Source organism: Neofelis nebulosa, chromosome 2 (genome assembly GCF_028018385.1).
Source record: "Neofelis nebulosa isolate mNeoNeb1 chromosome 2, mNeoNeb1.pri, whole genome shotgun sequence".
Classification (NCBI taxonomy): Eukaryota; Metazoa; Chordata; class Mammalia; order Carnivora; family Felidae; genus Neofelis; species Neofelis nebulosa.
Window position 1 is genome coordinate 74,134,102 of NC_080783.1, and position 22,405 is coordinate 74,156,506.

Genomic DNA, 22,405 nt, shown 5'->3' on the forward strand with positions numbered 1-22,405 from the left:
ATAATGTGAACCAATATGGAAAGTGCTATGCGAAGGACACATAAATAGTGCCTTAGAAGGTACACCTATGTCTGGAGGAGAGAAGAAGGAGGAAGGCTGAGAAAGCAGTGTTAAAATTGCATCTTAAAGGATGGACAGGAGAGATTTAGCAGGACACAGGTAGGATAGACCATGCTAGGCATGTAGTAAATGCCTAAATGTATCAGTAACAGTGCATTGTCAGAGCCTCATGAAAATGAATCAAGGAATACAAGGCAGGATGAAGAATGGAGAGTAATAAACGTTCGCCAACGGTCATTGGTGTGCCAAGGATGGCTAAGCTTTTTTTCCTGGAGGGTTCAGAGGATGATTCAAGGAGATTTGTTTTGGTAATAAGGGTAGAGTAAAATTGACAGGTGGAAGGGGAAATGGAGTCATTTTTGTTGAGAAAACTTTGCAAAAGGAAGATAAGAATGAAAGTACATAGCCACCTTTTTCTTCTATTTATATTCTGACCTAGAGATCTCTTCTAGTCCTGAGGCATCAAATGCCATTTTAAGTAGATATTTCCTTAATTTATACCTCCAGCCCTGAATCGACCCTTGAGCCACCCATCTGTACCTCCACACGTTTGTTTGGAATCTCCACTTCAAGGTCTTGCAGTCACGTCAACTGTTTAATGTTCAATACTGAGCTCCTGATGGTCTTTCTTTCCCAAACCTGTTATTCTTCCAGTATTCCATCTCAGTTATTGGTACCATCATTCAACCAGGTGCTCTAGCAAAAAGCTAGGAATCATCCTTGATTCCTTTTTTCTTCAGCTTTAATATTCATTTCCTCAGTGAGCACTCTGGTCCCACTCAAAAATCATCTCAGATATGAACATTTCATTTCCTGGTCCAAGTGATTATTTTTACCTTATTCTTCTATCTCGTCTCCTTGTTTCTCCTTTGCTTCTCTACTGTCTTATTTTTCACTCAATATCGAGAGCTATCTTTTAAAAATCTCAGTCAGATCATGTCACACCTTGCTTTAAACTTATCTATAGCTTTTCTTTGTTTCTAGACCTAACTCCTTGCCAAATCATCTAGCCCTCAGCTAGCTTCTCAATCTCACCTCCACTCTTAACTCAACCACATGCTCCATCCAGCCACACTGGCTTCTTCCCAGTCCTGAAAATGCACAAGGTCTTTCCCACTCAATGCTATTGGACCTAGAGCTCCCGCTTCCTGTGGTGATCACCCTCCATTTCTTCCCATAATTGTCTCACTCTCATCTTTTAAATCTTGATTCAAAGGTCATTACAAAAATATGCCTTCTAGTAAAAATTCTACCCAATTTTTTTAAATCATTGCTATAATTATTTCCTTCTTAGAACGTATGATGTAATATTCTATTCATTCGTTTACATATTTATTCTCTTTGTCTCTCTCTTTCTAGAAAGTCCCAGCAATATGAGGCAGAGAACTTATTTCTCTTTTGAGCATCATATCCCAAATATACAACACAATATCTGGCTTAAAGTGTATGTTCAGTAAATATTTGTTGAACAAATGAATGCCAAAGTCAGTAGTGTCTTAAGACTATATAGATAAGGGTTGACAGAATCAAATACACAAAGAAATTATGTAAAATAAGGATTGAAAAGGATCATTTTGTTCACTCACTTGGAAGTCAGTGGTAAGAGTAGTGAATTTGGAGGGAAGGCAGAGATAGGAATATTACAGATGAGGAATAAAACAGGAGATGAGAACTGAAGAACAGTAAGTAAGATGCTTCACTGAAGAAGAGAACAATGAAGGATGAGGTGCTACAGTCTCAGGGGTCTAAAGAAAGTCCTTTTAAATTTTTGTAAATGGGTGAGATTTGTATATATTTCCATGTGAGGAGAAGGAAGCAGCACAGACCGAGAAGTTGAAGGTATAAGGGAGAGAGGGGTAAATGATGGAGTAAGTTTATGGGGAAGATGGAATTAGGGAATAGGATCTGGAGCCCAAGAGGGATTTATTGTCCCTTTGTACAGACACCTCTTTTTCTAAAAGGCAGGCATCAAGGAAGGTATCATTTATAGTCTCTATTTCCCCTGATAAAAGTGAAGAAGAGGAGGCAGATATGCAGCTTAACATAGTGAACGGGTTTGGAATATGTTCATGAGAACGCAAGAGGTATTAACCAGGAATTCATAAAAGGAATGCTGATTATCAATGAATATTCAGTTGAAACCATAAATTTGGTATAATTTTCTAGAGTTGTGTAATTCATTCATCAATCAAATGTTTATTAGGTATATATCATGTTCTAAACCCTATAGTTAATGTTGGAAGTGCCAAGATAGATAAATCACATTTTCTGAAGTGCAGTGGGAGAGAGAAACAAACATACTAATTAGCAAGGCCTTGAGAAGAGGGCTATAATGGAGGAATAAAATTATATGATCAGAAAACTGAGGATGATAGCAAAGGAATGGGTAGGTCCTGATCATAGAATCAATGGCTATAATTGAAGATTTCAGAATTGAAACTGAAATGTGTTTGATGATAATAGAATCCTGGAGGAAGTCATGACTCCTGGAATAGAGGAAGTTATGGAACTGTGAGATTAGTAGGTTGGAAGGGCATTCAGGCAGATGCTGAAGTTGTCTAGGGAAGTAAAAGGGGTTGTTTTGGACAAGTTCTGTGTGGCTGTGACCCTCGTATCTGAATTCTTCATGAATATTTGAAAATGACCTTTAGTGTAAAAGTAGCAGTTAACGAGGAAAATGCTCGAACCATTCCTCAGCCTCCTGGCATGTGGGGCACCAGAGGATAAGCATCCTTCGCTCAAGAGAATTCCAGTCAAAATAATCATGTAGTGGTCTGAAGTTTGAAGATGTAGAGGATTTTATGTGTGATGACACAGGGCTTTCAGAGAGCCCAGTAGAAAGCACTGAGAAAGAATAAATTGGGCTCACATAAGAGAGGGAGGGAGGGAGCGAGAGAGGGAGATGGAGAGGGAGAGAGAGATTGAGAGAGAGAGGTGGTGAGAGAGAGATAGAGGAAGAGAGAGAAGGGAGGAAAGGGAGAGTTGGAGGGAGGGAGGGAGAAAGAGAGGAGGGGAGAGAGAGAGAGAAAAAGAGGACAGAGAGAGAGAGAGAGAGACTCACACTGTAGCAATGTCTGAGCATACTAGAGAGTTGGGAATGGAAATAATTGATCCTGAGATACCAAAAGACTCTGGTGTGACATATTTATATGACCTTCAGAGGATACTGCACCAAATGGTATCTGTCTTCTGAGGACACCAGCAACCTGGTTGTCCAGGTTGGACCTAAAGTGTTTGTCCACTTGTAGTCAAGGGATTGTCGACAAAAGGACCAATGACTTCCCTCCAAGGCCAACACTGAGAGTAAGCAAATATTGTTGGTCATTTAGAGCCTAGAGGCAAATGCTCTTTAATCCAATATCTGCTCTTTTTTAAAATTTAGTTTTGAAGTAGCTTTACTTTCTCTGATTATGAAAGAAATACATATTCATTGCAAAACATAAAGTAACACAAAAATACACAAAGTGTAAAATAAACACCACTTAAACCCCAGAGGGAGATGATATAATCATTGTTAACATTTCCATACCTGACAATGATAGAATGCCCCGGCATTTATCAGTCAGGACTTTGAAACACACCTTATCAGTCAGTGTTTTCTTTCTCTGCCTCCCCTACCTTCTCTTTGCTATCTTTCTAGCTTCATCTCTGTTCTCCCCAAATTCAAATCTCAATTATCTACGGGGTGAAATCATGGTACCTTGACCTCACCCAGTTACTTGTTATGCTTTGAGCAGATGTTTCCATTGTGACTGCTGGTGTGGCGGCCCTGTGGCAGAGCTGCTATGACTGTGGCCATGTTGCTTGGGAGGCTTCCTTTGTTCTCCCAGTGGTCAGAGACCATGTTGCTAAGGCAAGTCTGGAAACCACTTAGGTTTTCATATTCACTTCTCAAAAGAGACAATGCCACGTTGGGGGTGAAGCTAACATGTCCTCCACAACAGACCTTCTGCTGGCAGTCACTCATTATCATTCACCACTGAAGTACTCTACTTTTTACCAATAAGATCCAGTCTCTTGAGTTGCACACAACATGGCGAGCCAAGTGGTTGAAGGGGCCTCTGTCAAATACACATTAACTTCAATTGCCCCATCACCAGGGGAACCTTGAATGATGGTTTCATCCTCCTGAAAATAGCATATGTAGGGGCGCCTGGGTGGCTCAGTCGGTTAAGCATCCAACTTCAGCTCAGGTCATGATCTCACGGTTCATGAGCTCGAGCCCTGCCTCAGGCTCTGTGCTGACAGCTCAGAGCCTGGAGCCTGCTTCAGATTCTGTGTCTCCCTCTCTCTTTCTGCCCCTACCCCACTCATGCCCTCTCTCTCTTTCTCAAAAATAAATAAACATTAAAAAAAAGAGAAGAGCATATGTATACTTCCAGTTTTCTCAGGCTGTCTCCATTTCCAGAGAAGGGAAATAAAACAGGCCTAGTAAGAACAATGCTTTCACCTTTTTGAGCTTGATAAATGTGTCCTTTATTTTACCACATAAGTCAGAACTACTATATATCATAACCCTGCTATTTTTTTCTTGTTCTCCTTCCTCCCACCTATCTCCTGCCACTTCCCCAGAAGCATAAAGCTTTCAACATCCTGCTGTCCATTAGCATAAATAAACTCATGCTTTTAAAGTAAGAATAGGTTTAATGCTATATTTGTTAAAGACTGCATTACCATAAGAGGATAAAAATATTCTTGAGTAACAGGTAGATCATATGCTTTAGAGACAATAACATGCTTCTATTGTAGTTCCCTGAAAGTCAATTATTTTAGCCATAGATTCAGGCTTTAGATCTTGGCACAAGTTACATTTCCACTTCAGAAATTGTTAAACCATGCAGTTTCTCAGGACTTGTATCTTCAGGTTTTCATTTATTTTTTGTCTGCTGTCAATATACTATAGGCAGATCTAAGAAATGAAAAATATAAAGTACCATTTAAGTTTAATATTGGCTATAGGAACCACAGGATAATGTTGTCTTAACTTTTCTCCTCATTTTAACATATATGTTGTTAATTTAAATTTTATGTAACATTTATACAATAGATAAGAAAATATTGGGCTAAAAAAGAACAGAAGTGGCAAGAAGTGGAAATGAGAGATCTTCAGCGTCTAGAAGAACTGAAGAAATTAATGGCTGAACAGTCAGTAAAAGACAGAGAAAGGTAAAAAAAAATCTTAAATTGCATAGTAATGGAGATGGTTTGGGTAAACAGTATCAGAGGGAGCATTTTTTTATACTTAATGTATCCTTCCAATGTTTGTATCCCACAAATAGATAAAATGATACTTATAATGTATTTCAGTCTCTCATATTCATACACAAATCTCTGGTTTGCCATTTTGTTCCTTGGATAGCTTCCTAGTTAAAACCCTTACAGAGGATTTTATAGTATTTGATTGCCCACTGTGTGCATGAAAGGATACTGGGTGCTACTATGACTTAATATGTTGACCTAGAAGGAGGAAACCATTATTCAGGTAAGAAGGGAGACCCATTTAATATAATTGAGGCTGAGGAGGACAATACACAATTATACTGTGTATGTGATTCATTCTAGTATACTTAGAATGCACTCTATGTGGGAAAACATGGAGGGTTTCTTGGAATGGTTTATTTTTAGAGCTGAAAAGGGCATTTGAGACCAACTAACCCAGTGTCCTCATTTTATGAATGAGAAATTAAACTGAGAAATTAACTAAGAAATTAAAATTATTTTTCCAAGTTTACTGTATCAATCAGGGTCAGTGAAGAGACAAAGATAACATAATAATTTGAATAGGGAAAGTTTAAGATAAAGAATTATTAATTCTAACAGAAAACCTCTGTTATGTAAAGAGATAAAGAGAGCTTTGAAGACAACTCCAGGGCTGAAGGAAGGTTCCCATAGAAGAAACAAATATGGAAGTGCCTCACCAACCACCCCCCCCCTCCCGACCTCCATGGTTGAGATTCAGATCTCATTGTAGAAGGCATGGTTGTGGCCCACTGAATGGTGGAGAAGTTATTATATGGGCTCAACCAGGTCTTGTTCAGAGTCACTGGGAAAGCAAGAAACACCCTGCCTGGATGTAGGAAGCCAAAGCTGGAAGTCAACCATTGGGATGCTTGCAAAACTCAGTGGGGATCTGACCATGGGAATGCCTCTTAAGTTTGTTGGGAAACTGACCATTGGGCACCAGTGGAACTCCATGGGCACAGGTGCCACTGTGTGTTCCCCACACATGCAGCTGGCAGCCATGTGGTAGGAGCAAGAAGGGGTAAACACTGGAATCAGGAAAGAAAGCCCCTTCCTCCTTCAGTATCTTTCTAGAACCCCTTTCTGACATAGCTTAACATTGTGCCAGCTGCAAGGGAGAAATAGTTACAGGGTCTATCTTATTTTCATAGAGTAGGCAATGAAGGGTGAATTTGGAGTTAAGAGACAATAAATTGGTAGCCCACATAGTTATCTAGTATACCTAGCTTCTGAGTAGATTTTCACAGGAGACAAATTAAGAATAGCTCTTTTATTTCATAATGGAAGTCACAATAGTTTTTTCTTTACTGTTAGTCAATGTAAAAAACTTGCCTGGAACTCTGTATTTTCTGCTCAGTTTTGCTGTGAATCTAAAATTGCTCTAAAAATAAAATCTATTAAAAAATTATTCCTTAGATTTATACATAATCTTGGGGGACATAGCCATTTTATTTATTTATTTATTTTTAGAGAGACAGAGACAGTGTGAGGGGAGGGACAGACAGAGAGGGAGACAGAAAATCCCAAGCAGGCTCCGCACTGCCAGCACAGAGACCAATGCAGGGTACGAACTCACAAACCATGAGATCATGACCTGAGCTGAAACCACGAGTTGTATGCTTAACCGACTGAGCCACCCAGGTGCCCTGGACTTAGCCATTTTATACAGCTAGGTTCACTTGTATCTAGGAAGCTTCCCCTTTGACCCATGGGACAGTTATCTCAAACTCGAGTCACCAAGCTTGCAGACTAAATGTGGAGTTCCACATAGATGCCAGGCTATTCCTAAAGATTTTCTGGATGAAATTCACATCATTTTCTAGGTGTCTCAGAATTTTAGAGTTCAAGGCTAAGAGGTGAAACAGTCAATGAGAAACCAGCCAAACAAACACAAAGTGCTTACCAGCAGATAGGCCATGCCATGGGTCAGAGACAAAAATCCCACCAACAGCTAAATACTAAAGAGCAAGGCAATAGTGGAGGTCAAAGTCTGGGTGCATAGTCTGAAGCTATGCTGGGGAAACAAGAGAGCCACAGGAACTAAAGGGGGTGGGAAGAACAGAACAGATGTGAGGTCCCAGCATCTAGCAGACAGGCTTCTAATAGAATCTCCCCTCGCAGCCAGGGAGTTTCTTTGATTACAGAGCCATTTCGGTCTTTTCCTTCCTGTTCCAATAATTATCAAGATTAGCTGACTCAGAAATCCAGTTGAAAAGAAGAAAAGGAAAATCAGATTAATCTGCATTACATAACAGGAAAAAATAGGCATATTACAACATAACGAAAAGAGTACTAAGGACTAGGAACCAGGGGACCAGGTTTTTAGTCTTCAATCTTCTTGGAATAGTGTCTGATCTGGCCAAAGCCATTCAGCCTCTATAGGGCTCTGCTTTGTACTTTGTAAAATTGAACTGTATAACCTCTGAGGGCTAAGTAAGCTATCAACGTTTAAGGGCCTATGATCTGTATGTTCTACTCACGCGAAATGTAAGATTCAGAAAGTTATGAATCTAGTTCTTTCATGCCATTGGGAAATCAGTGAGGAAGGCCATTCAAGTATCAGGATCATATATCAAGAAATAGTTCCCAGAAAATTTTGGATGATGTTGTAGATTAAAGCATAGTCCTCATTCTGTGATGTAGGGAGATGGAACTCAACGTGTAAAAACTGCTGGTAGCTTTTGCTCCTGGCAAGAACCAGAAGTTGTGTTCTTTTATAACCATCCTGACACTAAGAAATTTGGTTAATTTGTTTTTCTCTGCTACTGAAATACAATTCACAAACCTCATGTTTAATATTTTAACTTGGAGGCTCGTTTTTTTTCATATCCGAATAAGAGCTTAAAACTGTTTCCAGATCTGTTAAAAACATGCACACATGGCCTTGAGGGTTTAAAAATGTCCATTGTTTATTTTCTTTGTCTAGTTTTTAATTCTAAGGTTAAGTTTCTTGAAAACAATATTCATAAATTAGCAGATATATTATGTTGAACCATAAGAAAATTCCATTTTTGCAGGTCAGAAATGGTTAAGTATTGGCAGTTTCATGTGGTTCAACATAAAAAGATGAAGTAATTCATTTTACTTATTAATTATGTTTTCCTTCTCAGTTATACTCTGCATTTTGCCCTTATTATTTTATTGTTTTTGTTTTTGCCAAAGTTTCCACTAACCCTAAGGCCTATTTTCTTTCTGAACATGCCAGAGAGGTTAAGAAGGAAGGTTCTTTAATTAAGTTGTTGACATTGGAATCCTGGCTCTATCCTTTATAACTATGTGACTTTGGGGTAAATTATTTAACTTGCCTATGCTTAAATTTCTTCATCTGTAAAATAAAGACATATATAATGTCTACTTCATAGGATTGTTGTAAGGATTAAATGAAGTATTGAATGCAACACTCATCAAATATAAGTGATTACTATAAATTGAATTTTTTAAGTTTATTTATTTGTTTTGAGGGAGAGAGTGTGTATGGATGTACCAGCACACTGTCAGCACAGAACCTGACATGGGGCTTGGTCTCATGAACCCGTGAGATCGTGACCTGAGACTAAATCAAGAGTCGGGTGCTTAACTAACTGAGCCACCAGGGCACCCCAACCAATTGAAATTTTAAAACACAAGACACCTTCTAACAATTTTTTTCTCAAAGTGTTTAAGCATTTTAAATATTTTAGATAAAACATGTAATAATGAGGACATTTTTATTAAAAATAAAACAAGGTTAAAGCAAAAGTGCCCCTTGATCACTACCCTCATACAGTGTCTTCTCTAGAAGCCCTTTATAAGTTTAATACTTATGCATACATACTATGTACCTACATAAAAAATAAGTTGAAGAACAACAACAGAAATCCAATACATTTTATGATATAATACTGTTGTATTAGCTCAGACTTCCATAATAAAATACCAGACTGGTGGCTTAAACAACAGAAATTTATTTTCTCCATAGTTTTGGAAACTATAAGTCTAAGATCAAGGTGCCAGCATGGTGAGTTTCTGGGAGAACTTTCTTTGTGGCTTATAGACAACTGATTTTAGACTTTGTGCCCATAGCTGGGGAGAGAGACAGTATCTCTCTGTCTCTTCTTATAAGGTCACTAACCCCATCGTGAGGGCCCACCCTCATGACCTCATCTAAACCAAATGATTTCCAAAAGGCCTCTTCTCCAAATACTATCACATAAGAGGGTGGGACTTCAACATATGAATTTTAGAGAGACAAGTTCAGTTTATAGCAGCCATTTGTGTTTTCAAAAAACAAACAAAAGCATTTATGTATCCACAAATTACTTATTTACTATTAAGTACTATTTACTGTTGCTGCTAGTATATAAGATTTTTGTTCCAATTAGAAGAGGTTCTCCCTTCTGGTGGCAAAGTACGTAGATCCCCTATCCAGAAGTAGGCAAATTAGGAAAAAAAAAACCCTTCCTGAACCATGGCACTCAGCTTCACAAGCAGCAGCAAAGCTGGATGTCATTCCCTATTTATACTCCTGGTCTGGCAATGCTTTTGCAAAGCACAAACTTCAAAACGACACACGGCATTCCTGCAAATAGACCTACCTAATTCTTTTAAAATAGTATATATCATCCACATTTCTTCTAAAGTTTAGCCATCTGGAATTTATTTCCAAGAATGATATGAGCTAAGTGTTTGACTTTCATTTTTTGGTCTAAATTGATACCTCTCTCAACACCAATTATTTAATGATTCATCCTAACCCACTGAGTTGAAATGCCACCTTTATTATATATTATACTTCCAATTATACTTTCTTTTCCATATGGACTCTTATTAGATTAAATAAAAACTGATCTATATTTATATTTCTACATCAATACCATGCTATTTTAATTAATCTCTTTTGCTATCTGTTAGAGCAAGTGTTCACTCATTATTCTTTTCAAAATATCTTATTCTTTTTTTTAAATTTTTTAATATTTATTTATTTTTGAGAGAGAGACAGAGACAGAGTGAGAGCTGGGGAGGGACAAAGAGAGAGGGAAACACAGAATCTGAAGCAGGCTCCAGGCTCTGAGCTGTCAGCACAGGGCTTGACGCAGGGCTCAAACTCACGAACCACAAGATCATGACCTGAGCTGAAGTTGGACGCTTAACCAACTGAGCCACCCAGGTGCCCCATATCTTAGTTATTCTTATGTCAGGTTTCATTTTTAAAAATCTTGTCAATTGTTTGCATTGATATTTTGTTAAAGAATGCTGCCATATATACCAAATTAAATTTCCAACCTAGGATCATCCTTCCAGAATAGCTCTCCAGTTCAAGTCTTCTCTCAATTTCTTCCAAAGATTTCATAGTTTGTTGGTTTTTTTGTTTTGTTTTGTTTTGTTTTTTCTGGTGAAGGCTTGGAATAAGTAGAAATTGATGACCAAGAAGCTGATTCTAAATTTTCTTTAGTAGCAGTGTGAGGGAAAGTGTATGAACTAGGAAGTAGCAGTGGGGATGCAGAAATGACAAATGTTCATCAAGTATTTAGGTAAAATATGATGACTTGTTTCATTGGGAATGGAGTTTGAGGCAAGACAGAGGAAGAAGCATGATCCTGAATATTACTGAGCTATATCTATCCTCTTAGGTTGAAAATTTTAATTTGTTTTCAGTCTCTTTTATTTTCTAATAAATTTATTTGGCTATAGGTTCCTTTTTTAACCTGTGTCTCTTGGCCTGCATTCTATAAGTTTTCAAATAAGGTTTCATTATCTAATTTCTAAATAATTTACATTGCATTTTTGATGTCTTAACAATAAATTGGTAGATATTGGAGTGTTTGCCAAAGGCAAGGTTACTGATAGTTTTCATTTTTTCTACTTGTCTACTTTCCATGTCTTTTTTTCTTTTTAAAATTATTTTTACATTTATTTATTTATTTATTTTTGAAAGACAGAGAGAAACACAGCACAAGTGGGGGAGGGGCAGAGAGAGAGGGAGACACAGAATCCGAAGCAGGCTCCAGGCTCTGAGCTGTCAGCACAGAACCTGATGCGGGGCTCGAACCCACAAACCGTGAGATCATGACCTGAGCCTAAGTTGGATGCTCAACCAACAGAGCCACTCAGGAGCCTCATTTTCCATGTCTTTTCATAACAATGTGCAAACATTTAAAATGCTTTATGGAAAGCTACCAACCCTGCTACTTTTAACATTAAAAAAACCCTTCTATTGAATAACAATTTATATATGAATTCTCTTGTTTTCAGTGTACAATGAAATGATTTTTAGTAAATTTATATACATGTACAACCATGGCTATGGTCCAGTTTTATATCATTTACATTAACCCAGAAAGATCTCTCATGCCCATTTCCATTAATTCCTATTCCTACACAGCCCCAAATGACCACTAGTCTATTTCTTTCTTTTTTTTTAATTTTCTTTTTTCTTTTTAAAATTTATATCCAAATTAGTTAGCATATAGTGAAACAATGATTTCAAGAGTATATTCCTTAATGCCCCTTACCCACTTAGCCCATCCCCCCTCCCACAACCCCTCCCGTAACCCTCAGTTTGTTCTCCATATTTATGAGTCTCTTCTGTTTTGTCCGCCTCACTGTTTTTATATTATTTTTGTTTCCCTTCCCTTATGTTCATCTGTTTTGTTTCTTAAAGTCCTCATATGAGTGAAGTCATGATTTTTGTCTTTCTCTGACTGACTAATTTCGCTTAGCATAATCCCCTCCAGTTCCATCCACATAGTTGCAAATGGCAAGATTTCATTCTTTTTGATTGCTGAGTAATACTCCATGTATATATATACCACAACTTCTTTATCCATTCATCCATCGATGGACATTTGGGCTTCTTCCATACTTTGGCTATTGCTGATAGTGCTGCTATAAACATGGGGGTGCATGTGTCCCTTCGAAACAGCACACCTGTATCCTGTGGATAAATGCCTAGTAGTGCAATTGCTGGGTCGTAGGTAGTTCTATTTTTAGTTTTTTGAGGAACCTCCATACTGTTTTCCAGAGTGTCTGCATCAGCTTGCATTCCCACCAACAATGCAAAAGAGATCCTCTTTCTCCGCATCCTCACCAACATCTGTTGTTGCCTGAGTTGTTAATGTTAGCCATTCTGACAGGTGTAAGGTGGTATCTCATTGTGGTTTTGATTTGTATTTCCCTGATGATGAATGATGTTGAGCATTTTTTCATGTGTCAGTTGGCAATCTGGATGTCTTCCTTGGAGAAGTGTCTATTCATGTCTTTTGCCCATTTCTTCACTGGATTATTTGTTTTTTGGGTGTTGAGTTTGAGAAGTTCTTTATAGATTTTGGATACTAACCCTTTATCTGATATGTCATTTGCAAATATCTTCTCCCATTCTGTCAGTTGCCTTTTAGTTTTGCTGATTGTTTCCTTTGCTGTACAGAAGCTTTTTATTTTGATGAGGTACCAGTCATTCATTTTTGCTTTTGTTTCCCTTGCCTCCAGAGATGTGTTGAGTAAGAATTTACTGTGGCCAAGATCAAAGAGGTTTTTGCCTGCTTTCTCTTCGAGAATTTTGATGGCTTCCTGTCTTACGTTTAGGTCTTTCATAATTTTGAGTTTATTTTTGTGTATGGTGTAAGAAAGTGGTCCAGGTTCATTCTTCTGCATGTCGCTGTCCAGTTTTCCCAACACCACTTGCTGAAGAGACTGTCTTTATTCCATTGGATATTCTTTCTTGCTTTGTCAAAGATTAGTTGGCCATACGTTTGTGGGTCCATTTCTGGGTTCTCTATTCTGTTGTATTGATCTGAGTGTCTGTTCTTGTGCCAGTACCATACTGTCTTGATGATTACAGCTTTGTAGTATGGCTTGAAGTCTGGGATTGTGATGCCTCCTGCTTTGGTTTTCTTTTTCAAGATTGCTTTGGGTATTTGGGATCTTTTCTGGTTCCATACAAATTTTAGGATTTTTTGTTCTAGTTCTGTGAAGAATGCTGGTGTTACTTTCATAGGGATTGCTTGAATATTTAGATTGCTTTGGGTAGTATCAACATTTTAACAATATTTGTTCTTCCTATCCAGGAGCATGGAATCTTTTTCCATTTTTTGTGTTTTCTTCAATTTCTTTCATAAGCTTTCTATAGTTTTCAGTGTATAGATTTTTCACCTCTTTGGATAGATTTATTCCTAGGTATTTTATGGTTTTTTGTGCAACTGTAAATGGGATCGATTCCTTGATTTCTCTTTCTGTCGCTTCATTGTTGGTGTATAGGAATGCAACCAATTTCTGTGCATTGATTTTATATCCTGCCACTTTGCTGAATTCATGAATCAATTCTAGCAGTTTTTTGATGGAACCTTTAGGGTTTTCCATATAGAGTATCATGTCATCTGCAAAGAGTGAAAGTTTGATCTCCTCCTGGCCGATTTGGATGCCTTTTATTTTTTGTGTTTTCTGATTGCAGAGGCTAAGACTTCCAATACTATGTTGAATAACAGTGGCGAGAGTGGACATCCCTGTCTTGTTCCTGACCTTAGGGGGAAAGCTCTCAGTTTTTCCTCATTGAAGATGATATTAGCGTTGGGTCTTTCATATATGGCTTTTATGATCTTGAGGTATGCTCCTTCTCTCCCTACTTTCTTGAAGATTTTTATCAAGAAAGGATGCTGTATTTTGTCAAATGCTTTCTCTGCATCTGTTGAGAGGATCATATGGTTCTTGTCCTTTCTTTTATTGATGTGATGAATCATGTTACTTGTTTTGCGGATATTGAACCAGCCCTGCATCCCAGGTATAAATCCCACTTGGTTGTGGTGAATAATTTTTTTAATGTATTGTTGGATCTGGTTGGCTAATATCTTGTTGAGGATTTTTGCACCCATGTTCATCAGGGAAATTGGTCTATAGTTCTCATTTTTAGTGGGGTCCCTGTCTGGTTTTGGAATCAAGGTAATGCTGGCTTCATAGAAAGAGTTTGGAAGTTTTCTTTCCATTTCTACTTTTTGGGAACAGTTTCATGAGAATAGGTGTTAACTCTTCCTTAAATGTTTGGTAGAATTCCCCTGGAAAGCCATCTGGCCCTGGACTCTTGTTTTTTGGCAGATTTTTGATTAATAGTTCGATTTCCTTACTGGTTATGGGTCTGTTCAAATTTTCTATTTCTTCCTGTTTCAGTTTTGGTAGTGTATATGTTTCTAGGAATTTGTCCATTTCTTCCAGATTGCCCATTTTATTGGCATATAATTGCTCATAATATTCTCTTATTATTGTTTTTATTTCTGTTGTGTTGGTTGTGATCTCTCCTCTTTCATTCTTGATTTTATTTATTAGGGTCCTTTCCTTTTTCTTCTTGATCAAACTGGCTAGTGGTGTATCAATTTAGTTAATTCTTTCAAAGAACCAGCTTTTGATTTTATTGATCTGTTCTGTTCTTTTGGTATCGGTAACATTAATTTCTGCTCTAATCTTTATTATTTCCTGTCTTCTGCTGGTTTGGAGTTTTATTTGCTGTTCTTTTTCCAGCTCCTTAAGGTGTAAGCTTAGGTTGTGTATCTGAGATCTTTCTTCCTTCTTTAGGAAGGCCTCCTGGATTGCTATATACTTTCCTCTTATAACGGCCTTTGCTGTGTCCCAGAGGTTTTGGGTTGTGGTGTTATCATTTTCATTGACTTCCATATACTTTTTAATTTCCTCTTTTACTGCTTGGTTAGCCCATTCATTCTTTAGTAGGATGTTCTTCAGTCTCCAAGTATTTGTTACTTTTCCAATTTTTTTCTTGTGGTTGATTACAAGTTTCATAACGTTGTGGTCTGAAAATATGCACAGTATGATCTTGATCTTTTTGTACTTACTTAGGGCTGATTTGTGTCCCAGTATATGGTCTATTCTGGAGAATGTTCCATGTGCACTGGAGAAGAATGTATATTCTGCTGCTTTAGGATGAAATGTTCTGAATATATCTGTTAAGTCCATCTGGTCCAGTGTGTCATTTAAAGCCATTGTTTCCTTGTTGATTTTTTGATTAGATGATCTGTCCATTGCTGTGAGTGGGGTGTTGAAGTCTCCTACTATTATGGTATTACTATCAATGAGTTTCTTTATGTTTGTGATTAATTGATTTATATATTTGGGTTCTCTCACATTTGGAGCATAAATGTTTACAATTGTTGGGTCTTCTTGGTCTATAGACCCCTTGATTATGATATAATGCCCTTCTGCATCTCTCGATACAGTCTTTATTTTAAAGTCTAGATTGTCTGATATAAGTATGGCTACTCCAGCTTTCTTTTGTTGACCATTAGCATGATAGATGGTTCTCCATCCCCTTGTTTTCAATCTGAAGGTGTCTTTAGGTCTAAAGTAGGTCTCTTGTAAACAGCATATAGATGGATCTTGTTTTCTTATCCATTCTGTTACCCTATGTCTTTAGGTTGGAGCATTGAGTCCACTGACATTTAGAGTGAGTACTGAAAGATATGAATTTATTGCCATTATGATGCTTGTAGAGATGGAGTTTCTGGTGGTGTTCTCTGGTCCTTTCTAACCTTTGTTGCTTTTGGTATATATATATAAATTTTCATCTTTCCTCCCCTCAGAAAGTCCCCCTTAAAATTTCTCGCAGGGCTGGTTTAGTGGCCACTAACTCCTTTAATTTCTGTTTGCCTGGGAAACTTTTTATCTCTCCTTCTATTTTGAATGACAGCCTTGCTGGATAAAGAATTCTTGGCTGAATATTTTTCTGATTCAGCACACTGAATATATCCCACCACTCCTTTCTGGCCTGCCGAGTTTCTGTGGATAGGTCTCCTGCAAACCTGCTCAGTCTTCCCTTGTATGTCAGGGACTTTTTTTCCCTTGCTGCTTTCATGAATCTCTCCTTGCCTATTTTGTGCATTTGACTATGATATGCCTTGTTGATCGTTGGTTTTTGTTGAATCTAATGGGGGTCCTCTGTGCTTCCTGGATTTTGATGTCTGTGTCTTTCCCCAGGTTAGGAAAGTTTTCTGCTATGATTTGCTCACATAACCCTTCTCCCCCAATTTTCTCTCTTCCTCTTCTGGGACCCCTATGATTCTAATGTTTTTCCTGTTTAATGAGTCACTGGTTTCTCTAATTCTTAAATCGTGCTCTTTTGCCTTAATCTCCCTCTTTTTTTCTGCTTCATTATTCTCCCTAAGTTTGTCCTCTATATCGCTGATTCTCTGTTCTGCCTTGTCCATCCTTGCCGCTGCTGCATCCACCCGTGATTGCAGCTCAGTTATAGCATTTTTAATTTCATTCTGGCTATTTTTTACTTCTTTTATCTCTGCAGAAAGGGATTCTTCTATTTTCAACTCCAGCTAGTATTCTTATTATCATGATTCTAAATTCTGGTTCAGACATCTTGCTTGTATCTGTGTTGGTTAAATCCCTGGCTGTCGTTTCTTCCTGCTCTTTCTTTTGGGGTGAATTCCTTCGTTTTGTCATTTTGAAGGGAGAAAAGGAATTAATGAGGTAGAAAAATTGAAATTAAAGAAATTAAAATTAAAAAAATATTAAAATTAAAAATTAAAAACACACACACACCAAAAGTGAATAGATGATGCTAGATACTAGGTGTGTTTTGGTCTGGGTGTTGAAAGTGGTTTGACAGATTAGAGGTAAAAAAGGGGGGGGAATTAAAAAAAAGAAATTGAGAATTTGAAAAAATGAATACATTGAAGTAGACTAAAATGAGATGATGGGGGTAAAATAGAATTTGAAAAATTATATACAAAAGTAAAGAATATAGTACAAAACAATTAAAGAAAAATAGTTTTTAATAAAAATTAAAAATAAATATGATTTTTTTCTTTTCCTGTATTTAAGAAAAAAGAAAAGAAACGAAAAAGAGAAACAAGATTAAAAAAAAGAAATCGGTTGAAAGTTTGAAAAAGTGAATACACTGTAGTAGACTAAAATAAAATGATGGAAGTAAAATAGAATTTGAAAAAATTTACATAGAAGCAAAAAATATAGTAATATAAATTAAGTAGAAATATTTTTAATAGAAATTGAAAGTAAAAATGAAGTTTTTCTCTTTCTGCATTCAAGAAAAAGAAAAGAAATGAAAAAGAGAAAAAAAAGAAAAAAAGGAAATTGTTTGAAAATTTGAAAAGGTGGATACACTGAAGTAGACTAAAATAAAATGATGGAAGTAAAGTAGAATTTGAAAAAATTTACACCAAAGTAAAAAATAGAGTAATAAAAATTAAAGAAAAATATTTTTAATAAAAATTGAAAATAAAAATGAACTTTTTCTGTATTCAAGAAAAAGAAAAGAATTGTAAAAGAGAAAAAAAGAAAAAAAAGAAAGAAAATTGAATACGTGAACCTGCTAACAGATTGAAGTAGGACTGAAATTTCTTCGTTTTCCCCTAGAAGTCAGTCTGTGTAGCTCCTTATAGTCCATAAATTAAGCCGGCAGTGAGACTTGTGTTCTTGAAGAGTGAAGTTGGCCCAGATGGGCAGGGCTCAGCGTAACAGCTCTGCTCTCCAATAGATGGCACTGCTAGCTTACTGGGGTGGATTGTTGCGGTGCTCGTAGGTGCGTATGCGCTTATGTGGGAGAGGTGAAAATGGCACCATCCAGCCACCCAGTCTGTTCTCCTGGAACCGCAATCGCGCACCCGTCCTCTGTCTTCAGCTCTTGTCCACTCCCAGCTTTTTCACTGTTTGTGACTAGGCTTCAGGCAGTACCTCTCTCCCGACTTTTGTCTCAGATGCGGCTGTTTTCCCCGGCCCCTTACTTCCGAAGGACTGCGGCTTTGACCCGTTCTGCCCCTCTGCGGGAGGGTCTCACCGAACAATGGCCGAATGAGCAATGGCTGAATATCGGCTGCGCCCAGGAACGCCCACTGGACCCTGCTGCTGCTGGTGCCCCAATACTGCAGCCAGATGCCAGCCCGCCCCAGAAAAAGTTCACGAGACAGTGTAGCAGCAGTGTTTCAGGGATTATGGAAAATCACAACACACATCTGGCACCAGGCTTTACCCTTAATAACCTTGCCCCAGCACCAGTGAAAGTGGTGGCCTTCTGGAGTCTGCTGGGACCAGGTGGCTTCAACAGTCTCTACCAAATGTCGTTCCAGCAGTGAAACCGCTTTTCTCTGTGTGGCCTGAGAACCTCCTGGACCCCACTCTGTTCCTGGGGATTTGCCCTTCCCACCAGAGCACCACAAGATATCGAACTGCAGAGTTGCAGCCTTTGCGCTCCCCTTGTTTACAGTCTTAATGGAATTTAAACCCTCTCCTTTCTTCTTTCTCCCTTTTTAGTTTAGTCCCTGTGGCTGTTTCCAATTTTCCACTTTCTCTCCAGCTGCTTTTGGTGAGGGGTGCTTTTCCCGTGTTCTCTCTCCCTCCCCAGTCTCCATCCTCTCTGCCCACAAAAGTGGTTCCCTACCCTCTGCGGCTTCTCGCTTCCCAAATTCACCTCTGCACATCACATACCTGCTGAATTCTGTGGTTCAGGTTGTGCAGATTGTTGTGTTAATCCTCCAATCAGTTTTCTAGGTGTGTAGAATGGTTTAGTGTTGGTCTGACTGTATTTCATGGATGTGAGACACAAAAAAAACTTCCATGCTGTTCTGCCATCTTGGCTCCTGCACCACCACTAGTCTATTTCTGTCTCAATAGATTTGCCTTTTTTATATAAATTATATATAAATATAAATTTTATATACATTTTGTATACATTTATATAACATTTTATTTATTTAAAAAATTTTAGTGTTTATTTATTTTTGAGAGAGAGAGACAGAGCATGAGCAGTGGAGGGACATAGAGAGAGGGAGAAAGAATCCGAAACAGGCTCCAGGCTGTCAGCACAGAGCCGATGCCTGGCTTGAACTCACAAACTGCAAGATCATGACCTGAGCTGAAGTCAAATGCTCATCTGACTGAGCCACCCAGGGGCCCCTATAACATTTTATATAAATGTAATCTATCTGGGTTCTTTCTCTTAGCATAATATTTTTGAGGCTCATCCATGTTGTAGCATGTATTTTTTTTTCCTTTTTATTACTGAATATCATTCCATTTCAGCATTACTTTATATATCTATTTTTACAGGACAATGTATATATGTTTTCCTGTTGGTGAGAGATTAACATATGCAGGTTGATTAAACAAATAGGGCTCAAGGGGTGCCTGGGTGGCTAAGTTAAGTGTCAGACTCTTGATTTCAGCTCAGGTCATGAGCTCATGGTTGAGACTGAGCCCTGCACTGGGGCCCTGCGCTGTCAGTGCAGAGCCTACTTGGGATTCTCTCCCTCCCCCTCTCTCTGCCCCTCCCCTGCTTGTGAGCAGGCATGCGCTCTCCCCCATCTCTCTCTCAAAAAAAAAATAAACTTTTTTTAAAAAGTAGGGTTCAAAATTTATATAAAGTATGATATCAATTCTATAAAAGACTTTACTTTGTACTTAGGTCAAATATTTACTCACACCACTCCCAAATGTGTGAAGAATAGTTACTGATCTCAATCTCTTTGAGATCCCTTCCTGCAGGGTCGTGAAGAAAGATGGAAACTTTTCAATTAAAGTTATCTCAATCTCTTTCATTTCAAAGTGATCTGATTTTGGATTCCGTCTGTTTAGGTGGACAAAGTACAAACTGCAGTCTCTGCTGGAGGTCAGGCAACCTCCTTCAATGGAAGGATGGCATAGCTGGTCAGCCTGTGGGTTCTGACACCCTGCAGGGTCCTCATTACCCTGCACAATTTCATCTCATCCCTCTACCTCCCCAGGGTACAAGGCAGAGCTACCCAATAGAAATATTATGCAAATCACACATGTAATTTTAAATTTTCTAGTAGCCACACTTAAAGATATAAAAAGTGACAGGTGGAATTGACTTTAATAATAAATTTTATTTAACTCAATATATCCAGAAACATTGTCATTTCAACATGCTATCAATATAAAATTTAATTTTTTATTTTTTTTAAAGAGAGGAAGAACATAAGTGGGGAAGAAGGGTAGAGGAAGAGAGTGAGAGAGAGAGAGAGAGAGCGAGAATCTTAAGCAGGCTCTATGCTCGGTGTCAAGCCTGATGAGGGGCTCCATCCCATGACCCTGGGATCACAACCTGAGCCTAAACCAAGAGTTAGATGCTCAACTGACTGAGCCACCTAAGTGCCCCTTAACAAGATATTTTACATTCTTTTTTTTTTTCATATGAAGTCTCTGAAACCTGTACATTTTATACTTTCAGCACATTTTGATTTGGACTAGTCACATTTCAAGGGCAGAATAACCTCAATGTGATGAATAGATACTGTGTGGGCCATTGGAGGTTTACAGTAAAGCTGAACGGACTTCTTGGCCATGGTTGGTTGAGTGGCTGGTCTACTGGCAGATTCTGACTTTCTTACAGGGTTAATGGTATACTTTATACAAATGTTGAACCCTGCTTTTTTCATCATCTTGAATAATTCAGGGTCTTCACTACCCTTGTCAGGATGTCCCTGATATTTCTTGCCTCATTTCTTATACGATCCACTGAAAACATACTGGACTCAGCCTTAGGATGTGGGCCAACATATGCTGCTACCGACCACATACCCTGCCATTGCTTTTGGTCCTCAGCTCTCCTCCAAGTCTTGCCAGACCTGGTTTTCCCAGCACACGACTTATACTTCCAATAAGACTTTGGGCAAGCCATGAGAAACAAACATTTTCTCATGCAATCCCTAAATATCTCCCTCTGTTCCCATGTTATGGTTGACAGGATGCCATGCTAAATGCAAGGCTTCCCTGGGAGACATTTTATATCAGGAAAGTGGAGACTTAGCCCCATGTTCTTGGATTTTCCCAGTGCTGCCTCAGTATTTCTTCTAAGCCTCAACCCTCACAGTTGATCCACTAAGGGGTAGAAAGTGATGAAGCTGGTTTCTCAGAACCTACCTACTTCTCCTTTTCATACCAGTGGAATGGCCAAAGGGAAACATGATTTCTAGGAGAAATAAAATAGATGAAGTTAATATTTTTAAAATGTTGTTTCTGTAATATTTACATAAATAAAAAAATCTTGAAAGAAACATAACCCTATGATAACAGTTTTTTTTTCCTCCAGGAAATAAAATGAAAGATGGTTTTGATTTTCACCTGTATTTTCCAAAATTTCCACAATGAGCATACATTTCTGATAGTAAGAAGAAACAATAGTGGTTTTGAAAACAATAAATAAAACATACTTTTCTGGGGCACGTGGGTGGCTCAGCTGGTTAAGCGTCTGACTTCGGCTCAGGTCATGATCTCATGGTTTGTGAGTTTAAGCCCCAAGTCATGTCAAGCTTTGTGCTGACAGCTCAGAGCCTGGAGCCTGTGTTAGATTCTGTGACTCCCTCTCTCTCTGCCCCTCCCCTGCTCGTGCTCTGTCTCTCTGTTTCTCAAAATAAACATTAAGAAACTTTTTAAAAAATCCATACTTTTCCATGTTCATTGATTGGCTGTGGGCTTCAAACTGATGTGCAAAGTGGTAAGTCACATAGAAGGGAATATACTGAATCAAATATAAAAGTATTAAATAGAAGATACCCTTTCCACATAACAGAAGTATCAGACTTTAAAATAAACATAAGAACATACATGTCTCTTTTATTATTTGCCACAGTGTTTATACCTCGTATTATCTAATTTCCCTAATTCTACACTCCAGGTCCTTTGCTAGCCCTCCCACGTTGTCATGTGACCTCCTAATGGCCTTATTTTCCCACCCACTCACTGTAAGTTAAACTCTCTTCTCTTGCATACAGTGGTTCTTTCTCTTTAGCAGGGCTCTGAATGCTCTCCTTCCCCTCAGCCTTCCTACTCAGCCTATTGGGGCCAATGCTGCAGCACGAGCCATTGCAGTGTGTGGCTCTGTAAGCCACAATGGTTCTGTGAGGCGTATTTATATTGTCTACAAACACTTTTTTTTCCTGAGCATTCTTTATGTTAGATATGCACAGGGAAGAGTAGGATGCAAGGACTTGTAATGGCCATGTCTCATTTTTTTTTTTTTGTCTTTAGATTCATTGCTTCCCATTACCACTGAAAGTTGCAGAGTAAATAAGAAATTAGATCATCCTTCCATGCACAGGGCCCTCTCTCCTCTTGTCATTATGACATTTTGTAAAGGCTTGTT

General features: G+C 38.2%; 1 protein-coding gene across 5 annotated transcripts in view; it reads left to right on the top strand.

Annotated features, from left to right (window-relative positions):
• The window catches only part of CCDC148 (coiled-coil domain containing 148), a 253,107-nt gene that overhangs the window by 180,620 nt on the left and 50,082 nt on the right, over nucleotides 1-22,405 (top strand). For all 5 annotated transcript variants that reach the window (XM_058715202.1, XM_058715203.1, XM_058715206.1 and 2 more), the window contains one exon: nucleotides 5,108-5,226. In XM_058715202.1, coding sequence (XP_058571185.1) covers nucleotides 5,108-5,226 — 119 coding nt within the window. The remainder of the gene's footprint in view (nucleotides 1-5,107; nucleotides 5,227-22,405) is intronic.